The following is a 25,278-nucleotide window of genomic DNA, read 5'->3' on the forward strand; positions in this document are numbered from 1 at the left end:
TTGTTTATTCATTTAGAGATACAGCACGGAACAGGCCCTTCCGATCCAACGAACCACACCACCCAGAAACCCACCTATTGAACCCACGACGATTTACAATGACCAATTAACCGACGAGCCGGTCCATCCTTAGACTGTGGGAGGAAACCGGAGCACCCGGAGGAAACCCACGCGGTCACAGGGAGATCGTACAAACTCCTCACAGACGGTGCAGGAATTGAACTCTGAACTCCGACACCCCGAGCTGTCATAGTGTCACGCTAATGGCTGTGCTACCGTGGCAACCCACTTCATTATGGCCCTGCACCTCACTGCCTGCCCGCACTGAACTTTCTCAGTAACTGTCACACTTTATTCTGCACTCTGCTGTTGTGTCCCCTGTACTGTGTTAGAATGTACTGATTCATCTTGTTACACTGTAGTGATTAGTGTTGTTACCTGTACTGATTAGTGTTGTTATACTGTAGTGATTTGTGTTGTTACCTGTACTGATTAGTGTTGTTATCCTGTAGCATCTAGTGTTTGTTCTACTGTACTGATTAGTGTTGTTACACTCCACTGATTAGTGTTGGTGTCAGTTGGTTCAACAACTGAATAGTTGAAGGGAATTAGCTGTTCCTGAACGTGGTGGTGTGAGATTTAAGCTTCTCTATCTCCTGCCCAATGGGACTGATTTATGTTCTAAACAGTTTCTCTTTTTTGAATGGTTTTTAATGAGTAGGACACAGATGGGTTGTGTTTTTATTCAGGAGGGTGCTGTGGAAGTTTCTGTTATTTTGCAGGCTGGAAATTTTGTCAGTGTTAAACGTTTTTGCTGAGGGTTAACCGATTTATTCTGGCATCTGTCCTTCCCTCAGCTCCCAATGAGAGTGTCTCAGTGATGACTGGAACCGAGGGAGCTTCGGCCATGTTACCCTGTGTGTTCACACGGCCTCCGCAGAGCCTCACCGCACACACGGTGACGTGGATGAGGAAGGATCCCTACCGACACATCGTCACCTTCAGGCGTATTCGAAATGGATCGTGGGCAGCGGAAAACGGAGTGACTCGGTACGAGCTCGTCGAGGACCCAGAGCTGGGAAATGCCTGGATCAGGATAAAGCAGCTGAGAGTGGAGGACAGTCACAGCTACCTGTGTCTGGCTGCATTCAGGGAAAGGAATCATGATGATTCATCCTACGTCAAACCCCCATTTATCCATGTGATCCAGAGTGAGATCCAGCTGCAGGTCAGACCAGGTAAGAAACCATTGACACATTCTGCAGGGCATTGGGAGAGTTTTAGGGGTGGGTGGGGCGAAGCCTGCTAACATTATCCTTTCTCTAATCAACCCCACCCCCGGGTTTATCTGTCTGTCTCCGAGTGAGATCTGACTGTAGATCAGACCCGGAAAAGAACCCGTCGCCACATTCAAGTTCAAGTTTAATTGTCAATCAGCCACACGTGCATACAGCAAAACAAAACAGCGTTCCTCCAGGGACAAGGTGTAAAGCAGAGTAGCAACAGCACACAGTACACATCGTTACGATCTCAGAAAAGCATACAGTCACAAAAAGACATAATATAGCCCAAGTTCCTGAGTGGTCTGGCTTGGAGCTGGATGGTAGATTGGATATTGTCCTGGTCCAGCTTGTCTCTCACTAAGTGAACACTGGGGGGCAGCACTGAGCAAAAGAGGAAGGCAGCACCAATGGGAGGGGCCTGTCCCCAACCCACGACGGACTCCAGCACGTCCACAGAGGCCTCTGCTCTCTCCCACACCATCTCGGCATCTTCTGCAGTGTTCAGGGATGGGTCAGAACCTCCAGCACCCATTGTATTCTGTGTCCAGACTCCGGGGATGAACATTATGTCGGCCACTCCCAGCCTCAGATGGTGATGAGTTCCATTTCCCCACCACATCTCCATCTCAGACGGTCCTTCACACAGGGTGGCCCCCAGACCTTCAATGGGCCCCCTGGCAGGGCTTTGTCTGAGCCTGGGAGAAATGAGTGGAGTTCTAACGGAGGATCAGGAAGCTTCCCAGAGAAGACACACACTCAACGGTTCAGGAAGAACTTCTTCCTTTCTGCCATCGGATTTCTGAGTGGACAATCAGAAAAGTGAGGACCAGCTCACTTTGTTTCTTATTTTTCCCTCTTTTTGTGCTACTTATTTAATTTAAAATTCTACATGTAGGTATACATTTCTTACTGAAATTTATAGTTTTTTGATTAATATGTATTGCAATGTATAACAGGGTGGCAGGGTGACGATATGTCTTTACTAAAGACACTCCTTCCCTCTGCTAGTCTTCACTTTACCCTTAGGCAAGGTGTAGCCCCTGCTTAGCCCCTGATCAGGGTCACGTGAATCCATGGGAGCAGGTGGCGGATGGTCGTACAAGCAGCTGGTGCAGATCACAAATTCTGATTATGCGACCACTGACACCAGGCAGACAATCTCTGAAGAGTATTGATAATGGCTGGCATCACCTGTCCTGTACAGACACTGCTCAGAAGAAGGTGATGGAAACCACTTCTGTAGAAAAATTACCAAGAACAACCATGGTCATAAACTTGAGAAAATCTGCCGTTGCTGGAAATCCAGAGCAACACACACAAAATACTGGAGGAACTCAACAGGTCAGGCAGTGTTTATGGGGAAAGGATCAAAGTTTCATTTTATTGTCCAAGTTTGCATGTAGAATACAACTCTGATATTCACCTTCTCCAGATGGCCATGATATCCAGAAAAACCATGGGATTCATTACAAGAATAGACATCAATACCCCCACATGAAGAGGAAATGGAAGAATCTCGCAAACCTCAAACCCCCCACCCCCCACCTCCCTCCCTCACACAAAAGCCAACAGATTGCTTACCTGGAAGATGATCGTCAGAAGATCAAAAGCCCCAAGACCCCAAACCCCTCCCTCTCAAAAAATACAGTGCCGACAGCACCAAATCCAACACCCTCTCCCCACACAGAAAGGTCAACAGGAACATCAGACACCAATCCCTAACCCCTCCCTCACACAAAAAACAATACATCGTCCCTCTAGAACCCCAACCCACCAATCGGCAACAGGAACATCAGACACCAATCCCTAACCCCTCCCTCACACAAAAAACAATACATCGTCCCTCTAGAACCCCAACCCACCAATCAGCATCAAGAAAGAAAACAGAAACTGAAGGAGAGCAAAATAAACTACAGCCCAACAGTCACATCAATCTCAGAATTTCAAACGTTTCTCCCACCAGAATTGAGTAAACAGTCGATGTTTTGTGCTGAGACTCTGCATCAGAACTCATGAAAGGGCCTGTTCTGCAGGGTGTGAGTCCTGATGAAGGGGTCAGCCTGAAACGTCAGCTGTTTACTCTTCTCCAGAGATGCTGCCTGGCCTGCTGAGTTCCTCCAGCATTTTGTGTGTGTTCATCATGGTTATGAGACTGTGATTGCCCACATCACACAACACAGCACATACCGATGATGATGATTGCAATGTACTGCTGCACAAAACACAAGCCGGTGAAATTATCCTAATCCCGATTGTGATTCTGCAGAATGTCAGGGGGAGGAGGTAGACAGGACACGATTACAGGGCTCAACCTGTCACATGGATCAAGACAGAAGCCACCCCTCCACCATGGATTCTGTCTACACTTCTCACCGTCTCTGTGAAACAGACTGCAAAATCAGAGACCCTCCCATCCACCCTGGACATTCTCTCTTCGGCCCTCTCCCACTGGGCAGAAGGTACAACAGCCTGGATGCACGGACCACCAGGCTGAATGACAGCTTTTATCCTACAGTTATAACTACGGAGTGGTCCCCCAGTACGATAAGATGGACTCTCCACCTCATTATTTATTTGTTTATTCATTTAGAGATACAGCACGGAACAGGCCCTTCCGACCCAACGAGCCACACCACCCAGAAACCCACCTATTGAACCCACGACGATTTACAATGACCAATTAACCGACGATCCGGTCCATCCTTAGACTGTGGGAGGAAACCAAAGCACCCGGAGGAAACCTACGCGGTCACAGGGAGAACGTACAAACTCCTCACAGACGGTGCAGGAATTGAACTCTGAACTCCGACACCCCGAGCTGTCATAGTGTCACGCTAACGGCTGTGCTACCGTGGCAACCCACTTCATTATGGCCCTGCACCTCACTGCCTGCCCGCACTGAACTTTCTCAGTAACTGTCACACTTTATTCTGCACTCTGCTGTTGTGTCCCCTGTACTGTGTTAGAATGTACTGATTCATGTTGTTACACTGTAGTGATTAGTGTTGTTATACTGTAGTGATTTGTGTTGTTACCTGTACTGATTAGTGTTGTTATACTGTAGTGATTTGTGTTGTTACCTGTACTGATTAGTGTTGCTATACTGTAGTGATTTGTGTTGTTACCTGTACTGATTAGTGTTGTTATACTGTAGTGATTTGTGTTGTTGCACTGTAGTGATTAGTGTTGTTATACTTTTGTGCCAAGTGTTGTTACACTGCTGTGATTTTTGTTGTTACACTGTACTGATTGGTGTTGTTATACTGTACAGCTTGGTGTTGTTAGACTGTACTGATTGGTGTTGTTAGACTGTACTGATTAGTGTTGTTAGACTGTACTGATTAGTGTTCTAATACTGTACTGATTAGTGTTCTAATACTGTACTGATTAGTGTTGTTACACTCCACTGATTAGTGTTGGTGTCAGTTAGTTCAACAACTGAATGGTTGAAGGGAATTAGCTGTTCCTGAACGTGGTGGTGTGAGATTTAGGCTTCTCTACCTCCTGCCCGATGGGACTGTTTTATGTTCTAAAGGGTTTCTCTTGTTTGAATGGTTTGCAATTAGTGAGACACAGATGGGTTGTGTTTTTATTCAGGAGGGTGCTGTGGGGAGTTTCTATTATTTTGTAGGCTGGAAATTTTGTCAGTGTTAAACGTTTTTGCTGAGGGTTAACTGATTTATTCTGGCACCTGTCCTTCCCTCAGCTCCCAATGAGAGTGTCTCTGTGATGACTGGAACCGAGGGAGCTTCGGCCACGTTACCCTGTGTGTTCACACGACCTCCGCAGAGCCTCACTGCACACACGGTGATGTGGATGAGGAAGGATCCCTACCGACACATCGTCACCTTCAGGCATTATCGAAATGGATCGTGGGCAACGGAAAACGGAGTGACTCGGTACGAGCTCGTCAGGGACCCAGAGCTGGGAAATGCCTGGATCAGGATAAAGCAGCTGAGAGTGGAGGACAGTCACAGCTACCTGTGTCTGGCTGAGTTCTGGAACAGGAATCATGATGATTCATCCTACGTCAATCCCCCATATATCCATGTGATCCAGAGTGAGATCCAGCTGCAGGTCAGACCAGGTAAGAAACCATTGACACATTCTGCAGGGTATGGGGAGGGTTTTAGGTGTGGGTGGGGTGAAGCCTGCTACCATTATCCTTGCTCTAATCAACCCCCACTCCCGGGTTTATCTGTCTGTCCCCGAGTGAGATCTGACTGTAGATCAGACCCGGAAAAGAACCCGTCGCCACATTCAAGTTCAAGTTTAATTGTCAATCAGCCACACGTGCATACAGCAAAACAAAACAGCGTTCCTCCAGGGACAAGGTGTAAAGCAGAGTAGCAACAGCACACAGTACACATCGTTACGATCGCAGAAAAGCATACAGTCACAAAAAGACATAATATAGCCCAAGTTCCTGAGTGGTCTGGCTTGGAGCTGGACTGTAGATTGGATATAAGCAGCCTTGTCGAGGGAAGTGCGAATCTTTAGCTCGAGAGCCTTCAGCGAGGAGTCTGAGGGAAGAGACTACGCCACAATTGGAGAGGGTGAGAGGTGGTGAAGAGATGACAGGTAAACTGATTCAGTGTGATGCTTGCCTGATGTGGGAGGTCAGCGACACTGTTGGTGCCTCCGGCTGCTGCAACTGTGGAAAGTGTGTCCAGGTTCAGCTCCCGAAGGACCGTGTTGGGGCACTGGAGAGGCAACTGGATGACCTCGGGTTCATCCGGGAAAACGAGAGTTTTCTGGACAGGACCTACAGTGAGATTGTAACACCGAAGATACCAGAAGAGAGAGGGGGGCGACGATGAGGAAGGGATGGATGCTTGGAGTACAGGAGACCCCGGGGGATGTGGTTCCTGAAAACAGGTTCACTCTCTTGGAAGCTGTCGGGACAGAAGGCACTGCTAGTCTTAGAGGTGGACAGGTCTGCAAGTCAAAAACTGAAGCCAAGCCGAAGAGATGGACGACAGGCAGAGCCGTGGTAGTAGAGGACTCCATAGTGAGAGGTACAGAAAGGGGTTTCTGTGGCAACAGGCGGGATTTAAGGATGGTGTGTTGCCTCCCTGGAGCCAGGATTCAGGACATCACGGACCGATTGCAGAGCATCCTCAAGGGTGAAGGTGAACAGCCGGAAGTGGTAGTGCATGTCGGCACAAATGACATCGGGAAGAAGAGGAAAGAAATACTGCAACGTGACTTCAGAGAACTCGGAAGAAGGCTGAAAAGCAGGACCTCCAGGGTGGTTATCTCCAGTTTGCTTCCAGTTCCTCGTGCTGGTGAGGGCAGGAACAGGGAGATATGGGATCTCAATGTGTGGCTGAGGAGCTGGTGTGGCAAGCAGGGTTTTAGATTCTCAGACCACTGGGATCTGTTTTGGGGTAAGGATGAATTGTACAAAAGGGATGGGTTGCACCTTAACAGGTAGGGGACCAGCATTCTGGCAGGCAGGTTTGCCATTGTTACATGGGTGTGTTTAAACTGATTAGTGGGGGGGAGGGGGGAGACAAACTGGAAATACAAGGATGGAGTTAAAGGGAAAGAGAGAATAAGAAAAGTTAAGAAAGACATCAGAATTAAAGGGGCAGAAAGCTCAGGAAGGGATTGGAGTGTATGGCCAAGTGCAATAGGGATCGGTGTGAGAAGCAAGAGGAGTAATGGATTAAAAGTATTATATATGAATGCACAAAGTATAAGAAATAAAGTGGATGAGCTTGAGGCTCAGTTGGAAATTGGCAAGTATGATGTTGTAGGAATAACAGAGACATGGCTGCAAGAGGACCAGGGCTGGGAAATGAATATTCAAGGGTATACATCCTATCGAAAGGACAGACAGGTGGGCAGAGGGGGTGGGGTGGCTCTGCTGGTGAGGAATGAAATTCAGTCCCTTGCGAGGGGTGACATAGAATCAGGAGATGTAGAGTCAGTATGGATAGAACTGAGAAATTGTAAGGGCAAAAAGACCCTACTGGGAGTTATCTACAGGCCCCCAAATGGTAGCCTGGATATAGGGTGCAAGTTGAATCAAGAGCTATAATTAGCATGTCGGAAAGGTAATACTACGGTTGTAACGGGGGATTTCAACATGCAGGTAGACTGGGAGAATCAGGATGGTACTGGACCCCAAGAAAGGGAGTTTGTGGAGTGCCTCCGAGATGGATTCTTAGAGCAGCTTGTACTGGAGCCTACCAGGGAGAAGGCAATTCTGGATCTAGTATTATGTAATGAACCAGATTTGATAAGGGAACTCAAGGTAAAGGAGCCATTAGGAGCTAGTGACCATAATATGATAAGTTTTAATCTACAATTTGAGAGGGAGAAGGGAAAATCGGAAGTGTCAGTATTACAGTTGAAGGAAGGGGACTATGGAGCCATGAGGGAGGAGCTGGCCAAAGTTGACTGGAAGGATTCTCTCGCAGGGATGACACTGGAACAACAATGGCAGGTATTTCTGGGAATAATTCAGAAGGTGCAGGATCAGTTCATTCCAAAGAGGAAGAAAGATTCTAAGGGGAGTAGGGGGCAACTGTGGCTGACAAGGGAAGTCAAGGACAGTATAAAAATAAAAGAGAAGAAGTATAACATAGCAAAGATGAGGGAGAAGCCAGAGGATTGAGAAACTTTTAAAGAGCAACAGAAGATAACAAAAAAGGCAATATGGGGAGAAAAGATGAGGTATGAAGGTAAGCTAGTGAAGAATATAAAGGAGGATAGTAAAAGCTTCTTTAGGTATGTGAAGAGGAAAAAAATTAGTTAAGACCAAAGTTGGGTCCTTTAAGGCAGAAACTGGTGAATTTATTATGGGGAACAAGGAAATGGCAGACGATTTGAACAGGTACTTTGGATCTGTCTTCACTAGGGAGAACACAGACAATCTCCCAGAAGTAATAGTGGCCAGAGGACCTAGGGTAACGGAGGAACTGAAGGAAATTCACATTAGGCAGAAAATGGTGTTGAGTAGACTGATGGGACTGAAGGCCAATAAATCCCCAGGGCCTGATGGTCTGCATCCCAGGGTATTTAAGGAGGTGGCTCTAGAAATCGTGGAAGCATTGGTAATCATTTTCCAATGTTCTATAAATTCAGGATCAGTTCCTGAGGATTGAAGGACAGCTAATGTTATCCCACTTTTTAAGAAAGGAGGGAGAGAGAAAACTGAATTATAGACCAGGTAGCCTGACATCAGTGGTTGGGAAGATGCTGGAGTCAATTATAAAAGATGAAATAACAGCACATTTGGATAGCAGTAACACCATCGGTCCAAGTCAGCATGGATTTATGAAGGGGAAATCGTGCTTGACTAATCTTCAGTTTAGTAATTTTTCCGGGTATAAATTGAATCTTAATAAGAGTGAATTGTTCCCCTTAAATAGACAGGTTCCAATTTATGGAAATTTACCTTTTAAATTAGTTAATGACTTTTTTATATACTTAGGGATTAAAATTACAAAAAATCATAAGGAGTTATTCAAGGTTAATTTTTTACCCTTAATTGATCAGATTAAATGTTTGTTCGCTAAATGGTCACCATTGTCTTTATCTCTGATAGGTCGGATTAATGCTATTAAGATGATTATTTTACCCAAGTTCTTATATATATATTTCAAGCGGTACCAATTTTTATTCCGAAATCCTTTTTTGACAATGTTGATTCAAAAATGTCCTCATATATATGGCAGAACAAAAATCCTAGATTAGGTAAAAGATATTTACAGAAGGCAAGGAAGGAAGGTGGATTGGCATTGCCTAATTTTAGATTTTATTATTAGACAATTAATATTCGATATTTGAAATGTTGGTTAAGGGATTGGGATTTATCTCCTAGCCCTCATTGGGTAAATCTGGAAACTAAATCTGTACAAGGATTTTCATTGGGTTCTATTTTAGGGACTTCTCTTCCCTTTGCTCTTTCTAAATTGCATAAACAAATTGACAATCCGAGAGTCAAACACACTTTACGTATATGGTTTCAATTTCAGAAAATTTTTGGGTTGAATCAATTTGTTTTAACTATTCCTATTGTATCCAATTTCTTTTTTCATCCTTCTATTATGGACCAAGCTTATTCAGCTTGGAAGACTAAAGGAATACTATGATTTTCTGATTTATTTTTGGATAATTGTTTTATATCTTTTGAACAATTATCTAATAAATATAATTTGCCCAGATCTCATTTTTTTAGATATTTACAGATTAGGAATTTCTTAAACACTGTACTTCCTACCTTTCCAAATCTTGATTCTTCAGGTATTTTGGAGAAATTTTTAGAACTAAATCCTTTTCAGAAAGGTGTAATATCAAATGTTTACAATATAATTATGAAAATACATACAGAGGCCTTCTATAAGATTAAAAATGATTGGGAACGATAACTTAACTTTACTATCCCTATTGAGAATTGAGATAAAATTCTTCAATTAGTTAATTTATCCTCTATATGTGCTAAACATTCATTGATACAGTTTAAAGTTGTGCACAGGGCTCATATGTCCAAGGATAAATTGGCTCATTTTTATTCCCATATAAATCCTATATGTGACAGATGTCATTCTGAGATAGCTTCTTTAACTCATATGTTTTGGTCATGTCCGCTTTTGAAAAAATATTGGAAAGACATTTTCGATATTATTTCCATGGTATTGAACATTGATTTACAACCTCATCCTATTACTGCAATCTTTGGTTTACCAATGATGGCGTCAATCTATTTATCTTCTTCTGCTTGTCGGATGATTGCATTTCTTACATTAATGGCTAGAAGATCTATTTTGTTGAATTGGAAAGAAATTAATCTCCCTACCATATTTCATTGGTTTTCTCAAACTATGTTATGTCTAATTTTGGAGAAAATTAGAAGTGTCGTATATGACCCTTCTATTAAATTTGAAAAGATTTGGAGGCCATTTATTCAATATTTTCACATGATGTAATTTGACGCTGTTCCAATCCTATTTGTTTTTCCGGTTTTGATTATATATATGTTGAGAGGATCGGAGTTGGGGACACTGATGGTTTTGTAATTTTTTTTATAGATACTATAAACTTCTTTCCTTTTTTTTCTTAATAGTTAGTGGTTAGTTTGTTAGTTTAGTTTTTCTTAGGGTATTAATATTTTTTTTCTTTTTCTCTTTTCTGTTTTTTTTCAACATGAATTACTTAGTTTTTTTGTTTCGTTTGTATGACATTTGTATCATTCATGATTTGGGAAGACTTAACTATATTATACTTATTGCTTGTGTATCCTTTTATGTTCATTTTAATTTTGTAAGTTTGTAATCCCAATATCTATGTACTAATCTTATCATGTTGATATTAATAAAAGGATTGAAAAAGAAAGAAAAGACTAATCTGGAATTTTTTGAGGATGTAACCATGAAAATGGACAAGGGAGAGCCAGTGGATGTAGTGTACCTGGACTTTCAGAAAGTCTTTGATAAGGTCCCACACAGGAGATTAGTGGGCACAATTAAAGCACATGGTATTGGGGGTAGGGTACTCACATGGATAGAAAATTGGTTGGCAGAAAGGAAACAAAGAGTAGGGATTAACGGGTCCTTTTCAGAATGGCAGGCAGTGACTAGTGGGGTACCGCAAGGATTGGTGCTGGGACCGCAGCTATTTACAATATACATTAATGATTTAGATGAAGCAATTAAAAGTAACATTAGCAAATTTGCAGATGGCACAAAGCTGGGTAGTAGTGTGAAAATGAGGAGGATGTTAGGAGAATGCAAGGTGACTTGGACAGGTTGGGTGAGTGGGCAGATGCATAGCAGATGCAGTTTAGTGTGGATAAATGTGCGTTTATCCACTTTGGTGGCAAGAACAGGCAGACAGATTACTATCTGAATGGTGTCAAGTTAGGAAAAGGGGAAGTACAATGAGACCTAGGTGTCCTTGTTCATCAGTCACTGAAAGTAAGCATGCAGGTACAGCAGGCAGTGAAGAAAGTTAATGGCATGTTGGCCTTCATAACAAGGGGAGTTGAGTATAGGAACAAAGAGGACCTTCTGCAGTTGTACAGGGCCCTGGTGAGACCACACCTGGAGTATTGTGTTCAGTTTTGGTCTCTAAATTTGAGGAAGGACATTAATACTATTGAGGGAGTGCAGCATATGTTCACGAGGTTAATTCCCGGGATGGCCGCACTGTCATCTGTTGAAAGATTGGAGCGACTGGGCTTGTATACACTGGAATTTAGAAGGATGAGAAGGGATCTGATTGAAACATATAAGATTATTAAGGGACACACACAAAATGCTGGTGGAACACAGCAGGCCAGGCAGCATCTATAAGGAGAGGCGCTGTCAACGTTTCGGGCTGAGACCCTTCATCAGGACCCTTCGCCTGACGAAGGGTCTCAGCCCGAAACGTTGACAGTGCTTCTCCGTATAGATGCTGCCTGGCCTGCTGCATTCCACCAGCATTTTGTGTGTGTTCATCATGGTTAAGAGACTGTGATTGCCCACATCGCACAACACAGCACATACCGATGATGATGATTGCAATGTACTGCTGCACAAAACACAAGCCGGTGAAATTATCCTAATCTCGATTGTGATTCTGCAGAATGTCAGGGGGAGGAGGCAGACAGGACACGATTACAGGGCTCAACCTATCACATTGATCAAGACAGAAGCCAGCCCCCTCCTTGGATTCTGTCTACACTTCTCACCGTCTCTGTGAAACAGACTGCAAAATCAGAGACCCTCCCATCCACCCTGGACATTCTCTCTTCGGCCCTCTCCCACTGGGCAGAAGGTACAACAGCCTGGATGCACGGACCACCAGGCTGAAGGACAGCTTTTATCCTACAGTTATAACTACGGAGTTGTCCCCCAGTACGATAAGATGGACTCTCCACCTCATTATTTATTTGTTTATTCATTTAGAGATACAGCACGGAACAGGCCCTTCTGACCCAACGAGCCACACCACCCAGAAACACACCTATTGAACCCACGACGATTTACAATGACCAATTAACCGACGAGCCGGTCCATCCTTAGACTGTGGGAGGAAACCGGAGCACCCGGAGGAAACCCACACGGTCACAGGGAGAACGTACAAACTCCTTACAGACGGTGCAGGAATTGAACTCTGAACTCTGACACCCCGAGCTGTCATAGTGTCACGCTAACGGCTGTGCTACCGTGGCAACCCACTTCATTATGGCCCTGCACCTCACTGCCTGCCCGCACTGAACTTTCTCAGTAACTGTCGCACTTTATTCTGCACTCTGCTGTTGTGTCCCCTGTACTGTGTTAGAATGTACTGATTCATGTTGTTACACTGTAGTGATTTGTGTTGTTATACTGTACTGATTTGTGTTGTTACACTGTAGTGATTAGTGTTGTTACACTGTAGTGATTTGTGTTGTTATACTGTAGTGATTTGTGTTGTTACACTGTAGTGATTTGTGTTGTTATACTGTACTGATTTGTGTTGTTACACTGTAGTGATTAGTGTTGTTACACTGTAGTGATTTGTGTTGTTATACTGTAGTGATTTGTGTTGTTATACTGTACTGATTAGTGTTGTTATACTGTAGTGATTAGTGTTGTTACCTGTACTGATTAGTGTTGTTATACTGTAGTGATTTGTGTTGTTACCTGTACTGATTAGTATTGTTATAATGTAGTGATTTGTGTTGTTTACTGTAGTGATTAGTGTTGGTTTCAACTGGTTCAACAACTGAATGGTTGAAGGGAATTACTGTTCCTGAACGTGGTGGTGTGAGATTTAAGCTTCTCTACCTCCCGCCCGAAGGGACTGTTTTATGTTCTAAAGGGTTTCTCTTGTTTGAATGGTTTTCAATTAGTGAGACACAGATGGGTTGTGTTTTCATTCAGGAGGGTGCTGTGGGGAGTTTCTATTATTTTGTTGACTGGAAATTTTGTCAGTGGTTAAACATGTTTGGTGGGGGTTAACTGATATATTCAGGCACCTGTCCTTCCCTCAGCTCCCGGCGAGAGTGTTCCAGTGCTGAACGGGACTGAAGGAGATTCGGCCACGTTACCCTGTGTGTTCACACGGCCTCAGCAGAGCCTCAGCGCACACACGGTGACGTGGATGAGGAAGGATCCCTACCGACACATCGTCACCTTCAGGCGTATTCGAAATGGATCGTGGGGAGCAGAAAACGGAGTGACTCGGTACGAGCTCGTCGGGGACCCAGAGCTGGGAAATGCCTCGACCAGGATAAAGGAGCTGAGAGTGTCAGACAGTCACAGCTACCTGTGTCTGGCTGCATTCAGGGAAAGGAATCATGATTATTCATCCTACGTCAAATCCCCATTTATCCATGTGATCCAGAGTGAGATCCAACTGCAGGTCACCCCAAGTAAGAAACCATTAACACATTCTGCAGGGCATGGGGTGGGTTTTAGTGGTGGGTGGGGGGATGCCTGCTACCATTATCCTTTCTCTAATCAACCCCACCCCCATGTTTATCTGTCTGTCCCCGAGTGAGATCTGACTGTAGATCAGACCCGGAAAAGAACCCGTCGCCACATTCAAGTTCAAGTTTAATTGTCAATCAGCCACACGTGCATACAGCAAAACAAAACAGCGTTCCTCCAGGGACAAGGTGTAAAGCAGAGTAGCAACAGCACACAGTACACATCGTTACGATCGCAGAAAAGCATACAGTCACAAAAAGACATAATATTGCACAAGTTCCTGAGTGATCTGGCTTGGAGCTGGATGGTAGATTGGATATTGTCCTGGTCCAGCTTGTCTCTCACTAAGTGAACACTGGGGGGCAGCACTGAGCAAAAGAGGAAGGCAGCACCGATGGGAGGGGCCTGTCCCCAACCCACGACAGACTCCAGCACGTCCACAGAGGCCTCTGCTCTCTCCCACACCATCTCGGCATCTTCTGCAGTGTTCAGGGATGGGTCAGAACCTCCAGCACCTATTGTATTCTGTGTCCAGACTCCGGGGATGAATGTTATATCAGCCACTCCCAACCTCAGCTGGTGATGATTTCCATTTCCCCACCACATCTCCATCTCAGACGGTCCCTCACACAGGGTGACCCCCAGACCTTCAATGGTGGGGCTTTGCCTGAGCCTGGGAGGAATGAGTGGAGTTCTAACGGGGAATCAGGAAGTTTCCCAGAGAAGACACACACTCAACGTTTCAGGAAGAGCTTCTTCCTTTCTGCTGTCGGATTTCTGAATGGACAATCAGAAAAGTGAGGACCAGCTTACTTTGTTTCCTTTTGTTCCCTCTTTTTGTGCTACTTATTTAATTTAAAATTCTACATATAGATATATATTTCTTATTGTAAAGTAAAGAAACAAGAAAAAGAAAAGGACCCATTCTCCAGAAACAGTCGAATGTGCAAACGTTGGAGCTCATTGATAAGGTCAATCGTCCACCATCAATCTCCTCCGATCTTCGCTGACCTTCGAACCCTCACTCCAACTCCATTCCATCCGGCGGTCTACCTTCTCTCTCCATTCACGTCTCTCCTCATCTCTCCCCAGCAGAAGTCTGTGAATTCCCGGCTCCCAGACACACAAGAAAGAACAACATCCCTCTCATTCACAAACATGCCCCGTTATCTCCAGTTACAACCCAAACATTGCTGCTCCAGAGAAACCATTACCTCAGCGGTGGAACATCACCGTGAAGCCATTACATTAGCAGTGAAACCGTACAGTGTGTTACAGTAATTTATAGTCTTTTTATTAATATGTATTGTAATGTATTATCGTGTGGCGGGGAGGAGATGTGTCTCTACCTAAGGGGGTGTAAGATGCTCCTTCCCTCCGCAAGCCTGCAGGTCACCCTTGCCCACGGTGTAGCACCTGCTTAGCCCCCCCACCCCTCCTTCCAGCCCAGAATCAGGGTGATGTGAAGCCATGGGAACAGATGGTGGATGTTCGTATAAGCAGCTGGTGCAGATCACAAGTCCTGGTTATACACATGACAAGATAGGCCAAAGCCAGCATGGTTTCCTGAAAGGAAAATCCTGCCTGACAAAACTACTGTAATTCCTTGAGGAAATTACAAGCGGGGTAGATAAAGGAGATGCAGTAGATGTGGTGCACTTGGATTTCCAAAAGGCCTTTGACAAGGTGTCACACATGAGGCTGCTGAGCAAGATAAGAGCCCATGGAATTACAGGGAAGTTACTAGCATGGGTGGAGCATTGGTTGATCGGCAGAAAACAGAGAGTGGGAATAAAGGGATCCTATTCTGGCTGGCTGCTGGTTACCAGTGGGGTTCCACAGGGGTCGGTGTTGAGACCGCTGCTTTTTACGATGTATGTCAATGATTTGGACTATGGGATTAATGGATTTGTGGCTAAGTTTGCCAATGATACAAAGATAGGTGGAGGAGCGGGTAGTGTTGAGGATACAGGGGAATGGGCAATGAGGGGGAGGGGTCTCATAGAAACATTCTGAGTTATTTCCCACATAGGGGATTCTTGTTGCAATGAGATGTGACGAACGAGGCAAACCCAAGAGCAGGACACGGGCATGGAGGTTTAGTTAGGTTGCAGACGCGGACGTGACCGTTGGACAGCAAACAGGAGAAACCTTGACACAGAGCCTTGACACGGAGCCTTGACTCAGAGAGACAGAGTCTCATAGCTAAACTTGGAACAAATGGTTCTAAGCGGTTGGGAAACGTTAGTTATCAGACAGGAAAAAGACCAACGATCTGGCAACTGGGGTTTGTAACACCGGGGTTCTTATACTGCAGGCCCTGATGGAAAATAGGTGTGCCGTCATCAAAGAAAATTAGAAGCAATTGGGAAATTAACGGTCAGAACCATGGCACAATCAAAGGAAATTAGAGGAAACTAGGAAATACACAATCAGGACCATGATAGTACCTCCCCTCCCCATTTCAGGGGTGAAACCACCAGGCTTGTCCAGATAGTCCCGATGGAAATCACGGATGAGGGAAGGGTCCAGGATGAAGGAGTGGGGAATCCAGGAGTGTTCCTCCGGGCCGTATCCCTCTCAATCAACCAGGTACTGGAGACCCCTGCATCGGAGGCGTGCATCCAGTATTCACCGTATGGTGTACGCTGGGTGGGCCTCAATGATCCGGGCGGGTGGAGGGGGTTCAGCAGGAGGGCACAAAAGGCTGACAGATACAGGTTTGAATTGGGAGATGTGAAATGTAGGATGGATGTGCATGGATCCGGGCAGTTTGAGTCGGACCACCGAGAGGTTGATGACACTCTCAATCTCGAATGGTCCCAGGTAGCGAGGGGCGAGTTTCCTGGGTTCATTCTTGAGGGGGATGTCTTTAGAACAGAGCCAAACCTTCTGCCCAGGCCGATAATCAGGTGCATGAATCCGATGGCATTCGGCAATCCTCTGTTTGCGGTCGGCTGAGCGGAGCAGGGCCGTACGTCTGTCTTTCCAGATCTTGCGGCACCGGCGGAGATGGGCCTGAACTGAAGGCACAGCAATATCATCTTCATGCGTGGAGAACAGAGGGGGTTGGTAACCGAGTGAGCATTCAAAGGGAGACGTTCCGGTGGCGGTGCTGACCAGGGAGTTGTGGGAGTACTCTACCCAAGCGAGATGGGTGCTCCAGGAAGACGGGTTGTTGGCGGTTATGCAGCGCAATGCTGCTTCCAAATCGCGGTTTGCTAGTTCTGTTTGACCGTTCATCTGTGGATGAAAGCCAGACAACAGATTTACTGAGGCTCCAAGGGCTTGACAAAAGATCTCCAGACTTGAGAAACGAATTGGGGACCCCGGTCAGAAATAATGTCAGAGGGAATTCCATGAAGATGGAAAACGTGATGGACGAGAAGGTTTGCTGCTTCACGGGCTGTAGGGAGTTTGGGAAGGGCTATGAAGTGGACAGCTTTGGAGAAGCGGTCCACCACGGTGAGTACGGCAGTGTTCCCATGTGAAGGGGTTAGTCCCGTAACGAAATCCAGCGCAATGTGAGACCAAGTGTGGCTAGGGACAGGTAGGGGACGAAACAACCCAGCAGGTGGTCGGTGGGAGGCTTTTCCACGGGCACAAACAGAACAGGCAGAGACGAAGGAGTGAGTGTCAGCATCCATGGAGTGCCACCAGAAATGTCTGTTCAGAAGGGACAGAGTCTGATCGATTCCGGGATGGCAGGCGAAATGAGAAATGAGGTGTGCCCCCACTGGAGAACCTGGTGGAAGGATGGTCTTGGGGTTGGGAAGGTCCTCCTTGGAAACATATTGATGGGAGATGGCATCGGGCATCGAGCATCCATGTGAATCTGAACCGGCCAAAAAATAATGCCCAACGGGCTTGTTGGTAATCCAGGCGTTTGGCAGTTTGGATGTACGCGAGGTTCTTGTGATCAGTCCAGACGATAAACAGATGTTCTGCGCCCTCCAGCCAGTGCCTCCACTCCTCCAAAGCGAGTTTGACGGCCAGTAACTCCCGGATCACTACGTTGTAATTTCATTCGGCGACGAGAAAAGAAGGCCCAGGGATGAAGTTCTGGTCTGGGCCGGAACGTTGGGAGAGGACCGCTCCCACCCCAGAGTCAGAGGCGTCGACCTCTGCAGTGAATTGGTGAGAGGGGTCAGGTTGGACCGGGATGGGAGTGGAGGTGAAACATCTCTTCAGCTCCTAGATGGCGGAGTCCGCTTCGGGGTCCCAGTGAAAAGGGGTCGTAGGTGATGCGAGTCGACTAAGGGACACTGCCACCCGGCTGTAATCCCTGATGAAACAACGATAGAAGTTTGCAAACCCAAGTTTGCTTGAGCGTCGTGGGTCTTGGCCACTCCGCCACCGCCCGGATCTTTTCGGGATCCACTCTCACTCGTCCGCTCTCCCCGGGGAGAAGGTCAATAGCACAATCGTAAGGTCAGTGTGGAGGCAGGAAAAGGGGCTGTTGTTTACTAAACACTTGTCCCAGGTCGTGATACTCTGCTGGAACCTTGGATAAGTCAGGAGTTTCAGAGGCAGACGAGGTCACGGTGACTTTCACAGGAGAAAGGGCCGACTGTAGACAAGTGGAGTGACAGAATGGACTCCAGCTGACTATCTTCCAGGTGGACCAGTCGATGTGGGGATTATGGCAGCTTAACCGGGGTGCCCAAGAACAGTAGGAGCTTGAGGAGAGGAAATTAGGTTAAATTGTCCCTGTTCCCGATGGTTTCCAGAGAGAGTAAGAGACAGGCGTGGTGTACAGTGTGTGACTCGGGCCAGTAGTCTACCATCCAGTGCCTGGGCTTCCAGAGGGATACTCAACAGCTCCGGAGGAATTCCGGCCCGGGAAGATATGTTTCCATCCAAAAGGTTTCCCTCGGTGCCAGAGTCCACCAGAGCGGACAGAGACAGGGACTGTTGGTTTTAACGTAAAGTAGCTTGGATCTGCATCTGGGTTCGGGGGACAGAAGGGAATGTTGTCTGGCTCACCAAGATCCCCCTTTCTACTGGTGAGCCCTCCCTTTTGGCCAAAGGGAACAGGTAGCACGGAAGTGGCCAGACTGGCCACAATAGAGACAATCCCCTGCTCTTAATCTCTGGAATTGTTCTGTGGGGGAAAGGCAGTTCGGGCCCAGCTGTTTGGGCTCCTCTCACGGAATGGGGGAAATGGCCGGACTGGGAGCTATTCTAGGAGCGGGAGGAGAAGAGAGGCCTGTGCTGGTGGGAGACGGTACAGGGTGCCGTGGAGTGGCCAAAGGTGGTGGACGACCAGTTGTCTCCCTATGACGTTCTTGAAGACGATTGTCCAACCTGGTGGCTAGGGAGATCAAGGAGTCCAGGCTGTCGGTGTCGTTTCTTGCCACCAACTTGTCTTTCACCATGTTGCTGAGGCCATTCGGAAATACCCCTTGGAGTGCATCATCGTTCCACCCTGAGTTCCACCCGCTAATGTCCGGAGTTTCACAGAATAATCGGCAACACTGCGTGAACCCTGACAGGAATGAGTAGACACTTAGCGGCATCTTTACCACGGACTGGGAGGTCAAAGATCTTTCTCATTTCTGTGATAAAGGTGGGGAATGAAGAGCAGATATCCAGCTGATTGTCCCAAACAGCTGTAGCCCCCGCTAAGGCACTTCCCCGCAACAACCCCATGATATAAGCGATCTTTGACTTGTCTGTGGAATACGTCAATGACTGCTGATCGAACACCAAGGAGCATTGCAGAAGGAAGGCCTGGCACTTCCCCAAATCCCCAGCGTAGTGTTCTGGTTCAGGTACGTGAGGCTCTCTTGGCGTGGGTGTTGCTGACACGTAGGGGGTTGCCACTACAGACTGTCTGGGTTGGTTAGACAGAGTTCCAGGAGTGGATGGGGTAAAATGAGTGGATACACGGTCCACCTGGTCACCAATCTTCTTTACGTTCACAGACAGGGAACGGAGGTTCTCCATGACCTCCCGGAGAAGTTGATCATGCAGACCCAGCAGGGAGCCCTGGCTAGCGAGGGTTTGTTACAGGGTATTTGTATCCACTGGGTCCATTGTGACCAGATCGTTCTGTTGCAATGGAACGTGGCGAATGAGGAGAACCCAAGTGCAGGACACAGGCATGGGTGATGATCTTTGCATCATCAATGGGGATGGGAGAGGTTCTGGAGGATTGGAGGGTTGCAGATGTTGTTCCTTTATTCAAGAAAGGGAGTAGAGATAGCCCAGGAAATTATAGACCAGTGAGTCTTACCTCAGTTGTTGGAAAGTTGATGGAGAAGATCCTGAGAGGCAGGATTTATGTACATTTGGAGAGGTATAATATGATTAGGAGTAGTCAGCATGGCTTTGTCAAGGACAGGTCGTGCTTTACGAGCTTGATTGAATTTTTTGAGGATGTGACTAAACACATTGATGTAGGGAGAGCCGTAGATGTAGTGTATATGGATTTCAGCAAGGCATTTGATAAGGTACCCCATGCAAGCCTTATTGAGAAAGTAAGGAGGCATGGGATCCAAGTGGACATTGCTTTGTGAATGGAGAACTGGCTTGCCCACAGAAGGCAACAAGTGGTTCTAGATGGGTCATATTCTGCATGGAGGTCGGTGACCAGTGGTGTGCCTCGGGGATCTGTTCTGCGACCCCTACTCTTCGTGATTTTTATAAATGACCTGGATGAGGAAGTGGAGGGATGGGTTAGTAAATTTGTTCATGACACAAGGTTAGGTGTGTTGTGGATAGTGTGGAGGGCTGTCAGAGGTTCCAGCAGGACATCGATAAAATGCAAGACTGGGCTGAGAAGTGGCTGATGGAGTTCAACCCAGAAAAGTGTGAGGTGGTTCATTTTGGTAGGTCAAATATGATGGCGGAATATAGTATTAATGGTAAGACTCTTGGCAGTGTGGAGGATCAGAGGGATCTTGGGGTCCGAGTCCATAGGAAGCTCAAAGCAGCTGCGCAGGTTGACTCTGTGCTTAAGAAGGTGTACGATGTATTGGCCTTCATCAATCGTGGAATTGAATTTCGGAGCCGAGGGGTAATGTTGCAGCTATATAGGACCCTGGTCAGACCCCACTTGGAGTACTGTGCTCAGTTCTGGTTGCCTCACTACAGGAAGGATGTGGAAGCCATAGAAAGGGTGCAGAGGAGATTTACAAGGATGTTGCCTGGATTGGGGAGCATGCCTTACGAGAATAGGTTGAGTGAACTCGGCCTTTTCTCCTTGGAGCGACGGAGGATGAAAGGTGACCTGATAGAGGTGTATAAGATGATGAGAGGCATTGATCGTGTGGATAGTCAGAGGCTTTTTCCCGGGGCTGAAATGGTTGCCACAAGCGGACACAGGTTTAAGGTGCTGGGGAGTAGGTACAGAGGAGATGACAGGGGCAAGTTTTTTATTCAGAGAGTGGTGAGTGTATGGAATGGGCTGCCAGCAACAGTGGTGGAGGTGGATACGATAGGGTCTTTTAGGAGACTTTTAGATAGGTACATGGAGCTTAGTTGAACAGTGGGCTGTGGGGAAGCCTAGTAATTTCTGAGGTAGCGACATGTTCAGCACAACTTTGTGGGCCGAAGGGCCTGTATTGTGCTGTAGGTTTTCCATTGAGTTAGGATGCAGACGTGGACGTGAACGTTAGACAGCAAACAGGAGGAACATTGATATGGAGCCTAGACACTGAGACTTGACTCAGAGAGACAGAGTCTCACAGGTAAACCTTCAAACTGGAGCTGAACTTAGAACAAATGGTTCTAAGCGGTTGGGAAACGTTAGTTATCAGACAGGAAAAAGACCAACGATCTGGCAACTGGGGTTTGTAACACCAGGGTTCTTATACTGCAGGTCCTGATGGAAAATAGGTGTGCCGTCATCAAAGAAAATTAGAAGCAATTGGGAAATTAACGGTCAGAACCATGGCACAATCAAAGGAAATTATAGGATACTAGGGAATAAACGATCAGGACCATAACAATTCTAGGACAAATACCACAACTTCAGGATTGAAGGATGTTCATTTAGAACAGAGATGTGGAGAAATTATTTTAGTCAGAGGGTGATAAATCTGTGGAATTTGTTGCCACGAGCGGCTGTGGAAGCCAAGTCACAGGGTGTATTTAAGGCAGAGATAGATAGGTTGTTGATTAGCCAGGGAATCAAAGGGTATGGGGAGAAGGCAGGGGAGTGGGGATGACTGGAAGAATTGAATCAGCCCATGATTGAATGGCAGAACAGACTCGATGGGCTGAAAGGCCTACTTCTGCTCCTATATCCTATGGTCTTCTGGACCACTCACACCAGGCAGGCAATCTCTGAAATGCACTGATAATGGCTGCCATCACCCATCTTGCTGCCTGGCCTGCTGAGTTCCTCCAGCATTTTGTGTGTGTTCATCATGGTTAAGAGACTGTGATTGCCCACATCACACAACACAGCACATACCGATGATGATGATTGCAATGTACTGCTGCACAAAACACAAGCCGGTGAAATTATCCTAATCCCTATTGTGATTCTGCAGAATGTCAGGGGGAGGAGGCAGACAGGACACGATTACAGGACTCAACCTGTCACATTGATCAAGACAGAAGCCAGCCCCCCACCATGGATTCTGTCTACACTTCTCACCGTCTCTGTGAAACAGACTGCAAAATCAGAGACCCTCCCATCCACCCTGGACATTCTCTCTTCGGCCCTCTCCCACTGGGCAGAAGGTATAACAGCCTGGATGCACGGACCACCAGGCTGAAGGACAGCTTTTATCCTACAGTTATAACTACAGAGTGGTCCCCCAGTACGATAAGATGGACTCTCCACCTCATTATTTATTTGTTTATTCATTTAGAGATACAGCACAGAACAGGCCCTTCCGACCCAACGAGCCACACCACCCAGAAACCCACCTATTGAACCCACGGCGATTTACAATGTCCAATTAACCGACGAGCCTGTCCATCCTGAGACTGTGGGAGGAAACCGGAGCACCCAGAGGACACAACCTCAGGATAGAACAACGTCCCTTTAGAACAGAGTTGTGGGGAAATTATTTAGCCAGACGGTGGTGAATCTGAGGAATTCGTTGCCACAGATGACAGTGAAGGTCAAATCTTGGTCTTTAAGTGGAGGTTGAGAACTTCTTGATTAGAAAGGACATCAAATTTTATGGGAGATGGCAGTAGAATGGAGTTGAGAAGAATAACAGATAGACAGATATATTTTATTGATCCCAAGCGAAATTGGGTTTTGTTATAGCTGCACCAACCAAGAATAGTGTAGAAATATAGCAATATAAAACCATAAATAATTCAATAATAATAAGTTAATCATGCCAAGTGGAAATAAGTCCAGGACCAGCCTATTGGCTCAGGGTGTCTGACACTCCGAGGGAGTTGTAAAGTTTGATGGCCACCGGTAGGAATGACTTCCTATGACGCTCAGTGTTGCATCTCGGTGGAATGAGTCTCTGGCTGAATGTACTCCTGTGCCTAACCAGTACATTATGGAGTGGATGGGAGTCATTTTCCAAGATGGCATGCAACTTGGAAAGCATCCTCTTTTCAGACATCACCATCAGAGAGTCCAGTTCCACCCCCACAACATCACTGGCCTTACGAATGAGTTTGTTGATTCTGTTGGTGTCTGCTACCCTCAGCCTGCTGCCCCAGCACACAACAGCAAACATGATAACAAACTGGACATGATGGAATGGCCCAGACCTGCTCCTGTACCTTATGATCTATGGGCTTACTACAGGTTAAAACTTTTTGTTCAAATCTTTAATTCTTGTTACTCTGATCTCTGCATTCTTATTAATACCCTTTTTTTAAATTCCTTCACACACAAGTTATCAGCTGTAGCTTCTTCAGTAAAAATCTGCTAAATGATAAATTCATCTACACACCTACAGATTTTAATCAGTCTACATTATTGGTCTCTCCCCCTTTGCCTGAGTCTGGATTGACCTCTCTCACTTTCACTTCAGGGACAGGCGCTTCTGAAACCGTGCTGATGTTGTGTATCCCACTCGGACTGAAAACTCTCGCCCTTTTAGTGATGGGTGCCGTTCTCTACGGTGACAAACTCAGGTACTGTATGTACTAATGCTGAAGGCTCTTGCCGTGACGTGACTGAAATCCGATTCACTCAGACAGTCGGGGGACGTTGGGAACTGGCTCAAACACTTGAGGCGTCCCAGTCAGTACTTGTCGTTTGCTGTTTGTGGAAGCACCGTAGAAAATACTCATTGCATCATAAGAGTGACTCCTGCAGAACAGTTTGTAGACTATTTAGCATTTTGAGATACCTTTCGGATTAAACGTACCCGCTAAACAGCCACTAAATGATAGACAAATGTATGGATGTGTAGGAGCAAACGAGAGAAAACCTGCAGATAGTGTAAATTAAAGCGACACACATAAAATGCTGGAGGAACTCAGCAGGCCAGGCAGCATCTATGGAAAAAGTACAGTCGACGTTTCGGGCAGAGACCCTTTGGCAGAACTAGAGGAAAGGGTTAGAGCATCTGGCACCCCTTGTTAGAAAGAATGTATGCTCTTCCCATGTGAGCGTCGGTTTCCCCGGGTGCTCTGGCTTCCTCCCACGGTCCAAAAATGTTCCAGTTATCAGATTAATTGTTCATTGTGAACCGTCCTGTGATTAGGCTGGGATTACATCCCTGAGTTTCTGGGTGTCACGACTCGGTGGGCCGTTGTATCTGTAAATAACAAAATGATAAATAATAGATTGAGCTTAGAGAAGGCTGACAGGTTGGCATAACATCGAGGGCCGAAGGGCCTGTACTGTGCTGGAATGTTCTACATTCTAATTACAAATCTAATGTTGATGTGCACAAAAGGACACTCTGGAACCCAGAAGAAACACCAATACGGGAAAGTTTCAACTCTAGCCATTCCACGTGCACTGGGATCAGGTAGTGTAGTCAACCCAGGGTGAATCTGGTCTCTCGGTCTACACAAGACTCGTCCATGAGGCGAAATCCCTCAGAGATTTAGCTCTTGACTGAATCTCTGCAGCCATCTCCCTTCACAATAATCCAGTTTAAACTGTAGTGTATCAACTTCAAACATATTAACACTGAAAAGTATTCAAATGATTTCCATGTCTCTGATATCATTGATAATCAGGTTCCTCCTTAAATTACAGCCTCGATCTGTTACTGTCCCCAACGCGTTTCATTTACTTAGTTTCTATGATTTTTGTATCCATTTCCCTCTTCCAGATTCATCCTAAGAAATCTGATATTCAAATACCTGTATCCTAGAAACTGAATCACAGACAGGATTAAATTCACTCTGCCATTCATAGAGGATTTTCCTTTAGAACGGATATTCCGAGGGATTTCCTGAGCCAGAGGATGCTGACTCTGTGGAATTTACAGCCATAAATGCCTGTGGGAATACTTAAAACAGAGATTGTTGGGTTCCTGAATAGTAAGGGTGTCAAAGATGATGGGATGAGGACTGGAGAACAGGGTTGTTAGGGATAATAAATCAACCACGATGGGATAGCAGAGCAGAATAGAAGAGCTGAATGCTGAAAGTCTGATGCTATTTCATATGCTCACGGTCTGAATCTAAGTACCATA

At 46.1% G+C, this 25,278-nt stretch overlaps 1 protein-coding gene across 1 annotated transcript in view; it reads left to right on the forward strand.

The window, feature by feature from the left end:
* LOC140728886 (sialoadhesin-like) overlaps window positions 1-25,278 on the forward strand; it is a 49,708-nt gene that overhangs the window by 23,531 nt on the left and 899 nt on the right. Inside the window, exons 3-4 of the mRNA XM_073047963.1 lie at window positions 13,255-13,635; window positions 23,656-23,758. Coding sequence (XP_072904064.1) covers window positions 13,255-13,635; window positions 23,656-23,758 — 484 coding nt within the window. The remainder of the gene's footprint in view (window positions 1-13,254; window positions 13,636-23,655; window positions 23,759-25,278) is intronic.

The sequence above is a fragment of the Hemitrygon akajei genome, chromosome 6 (genome assembly GCF_048418815.1).
Source record: "Hemitrygon akajei chromosome 6, sHemAka1.3, whole genome shotgun sequence".
In the NCBI taxonomy this organism is placed as follows: Eukaryota; Metazoa; Chordata; class Chondrichthyes; order Myliobatiformes; family Dasyatidae; genus Hemitrygon; species Hemitrygon akajei.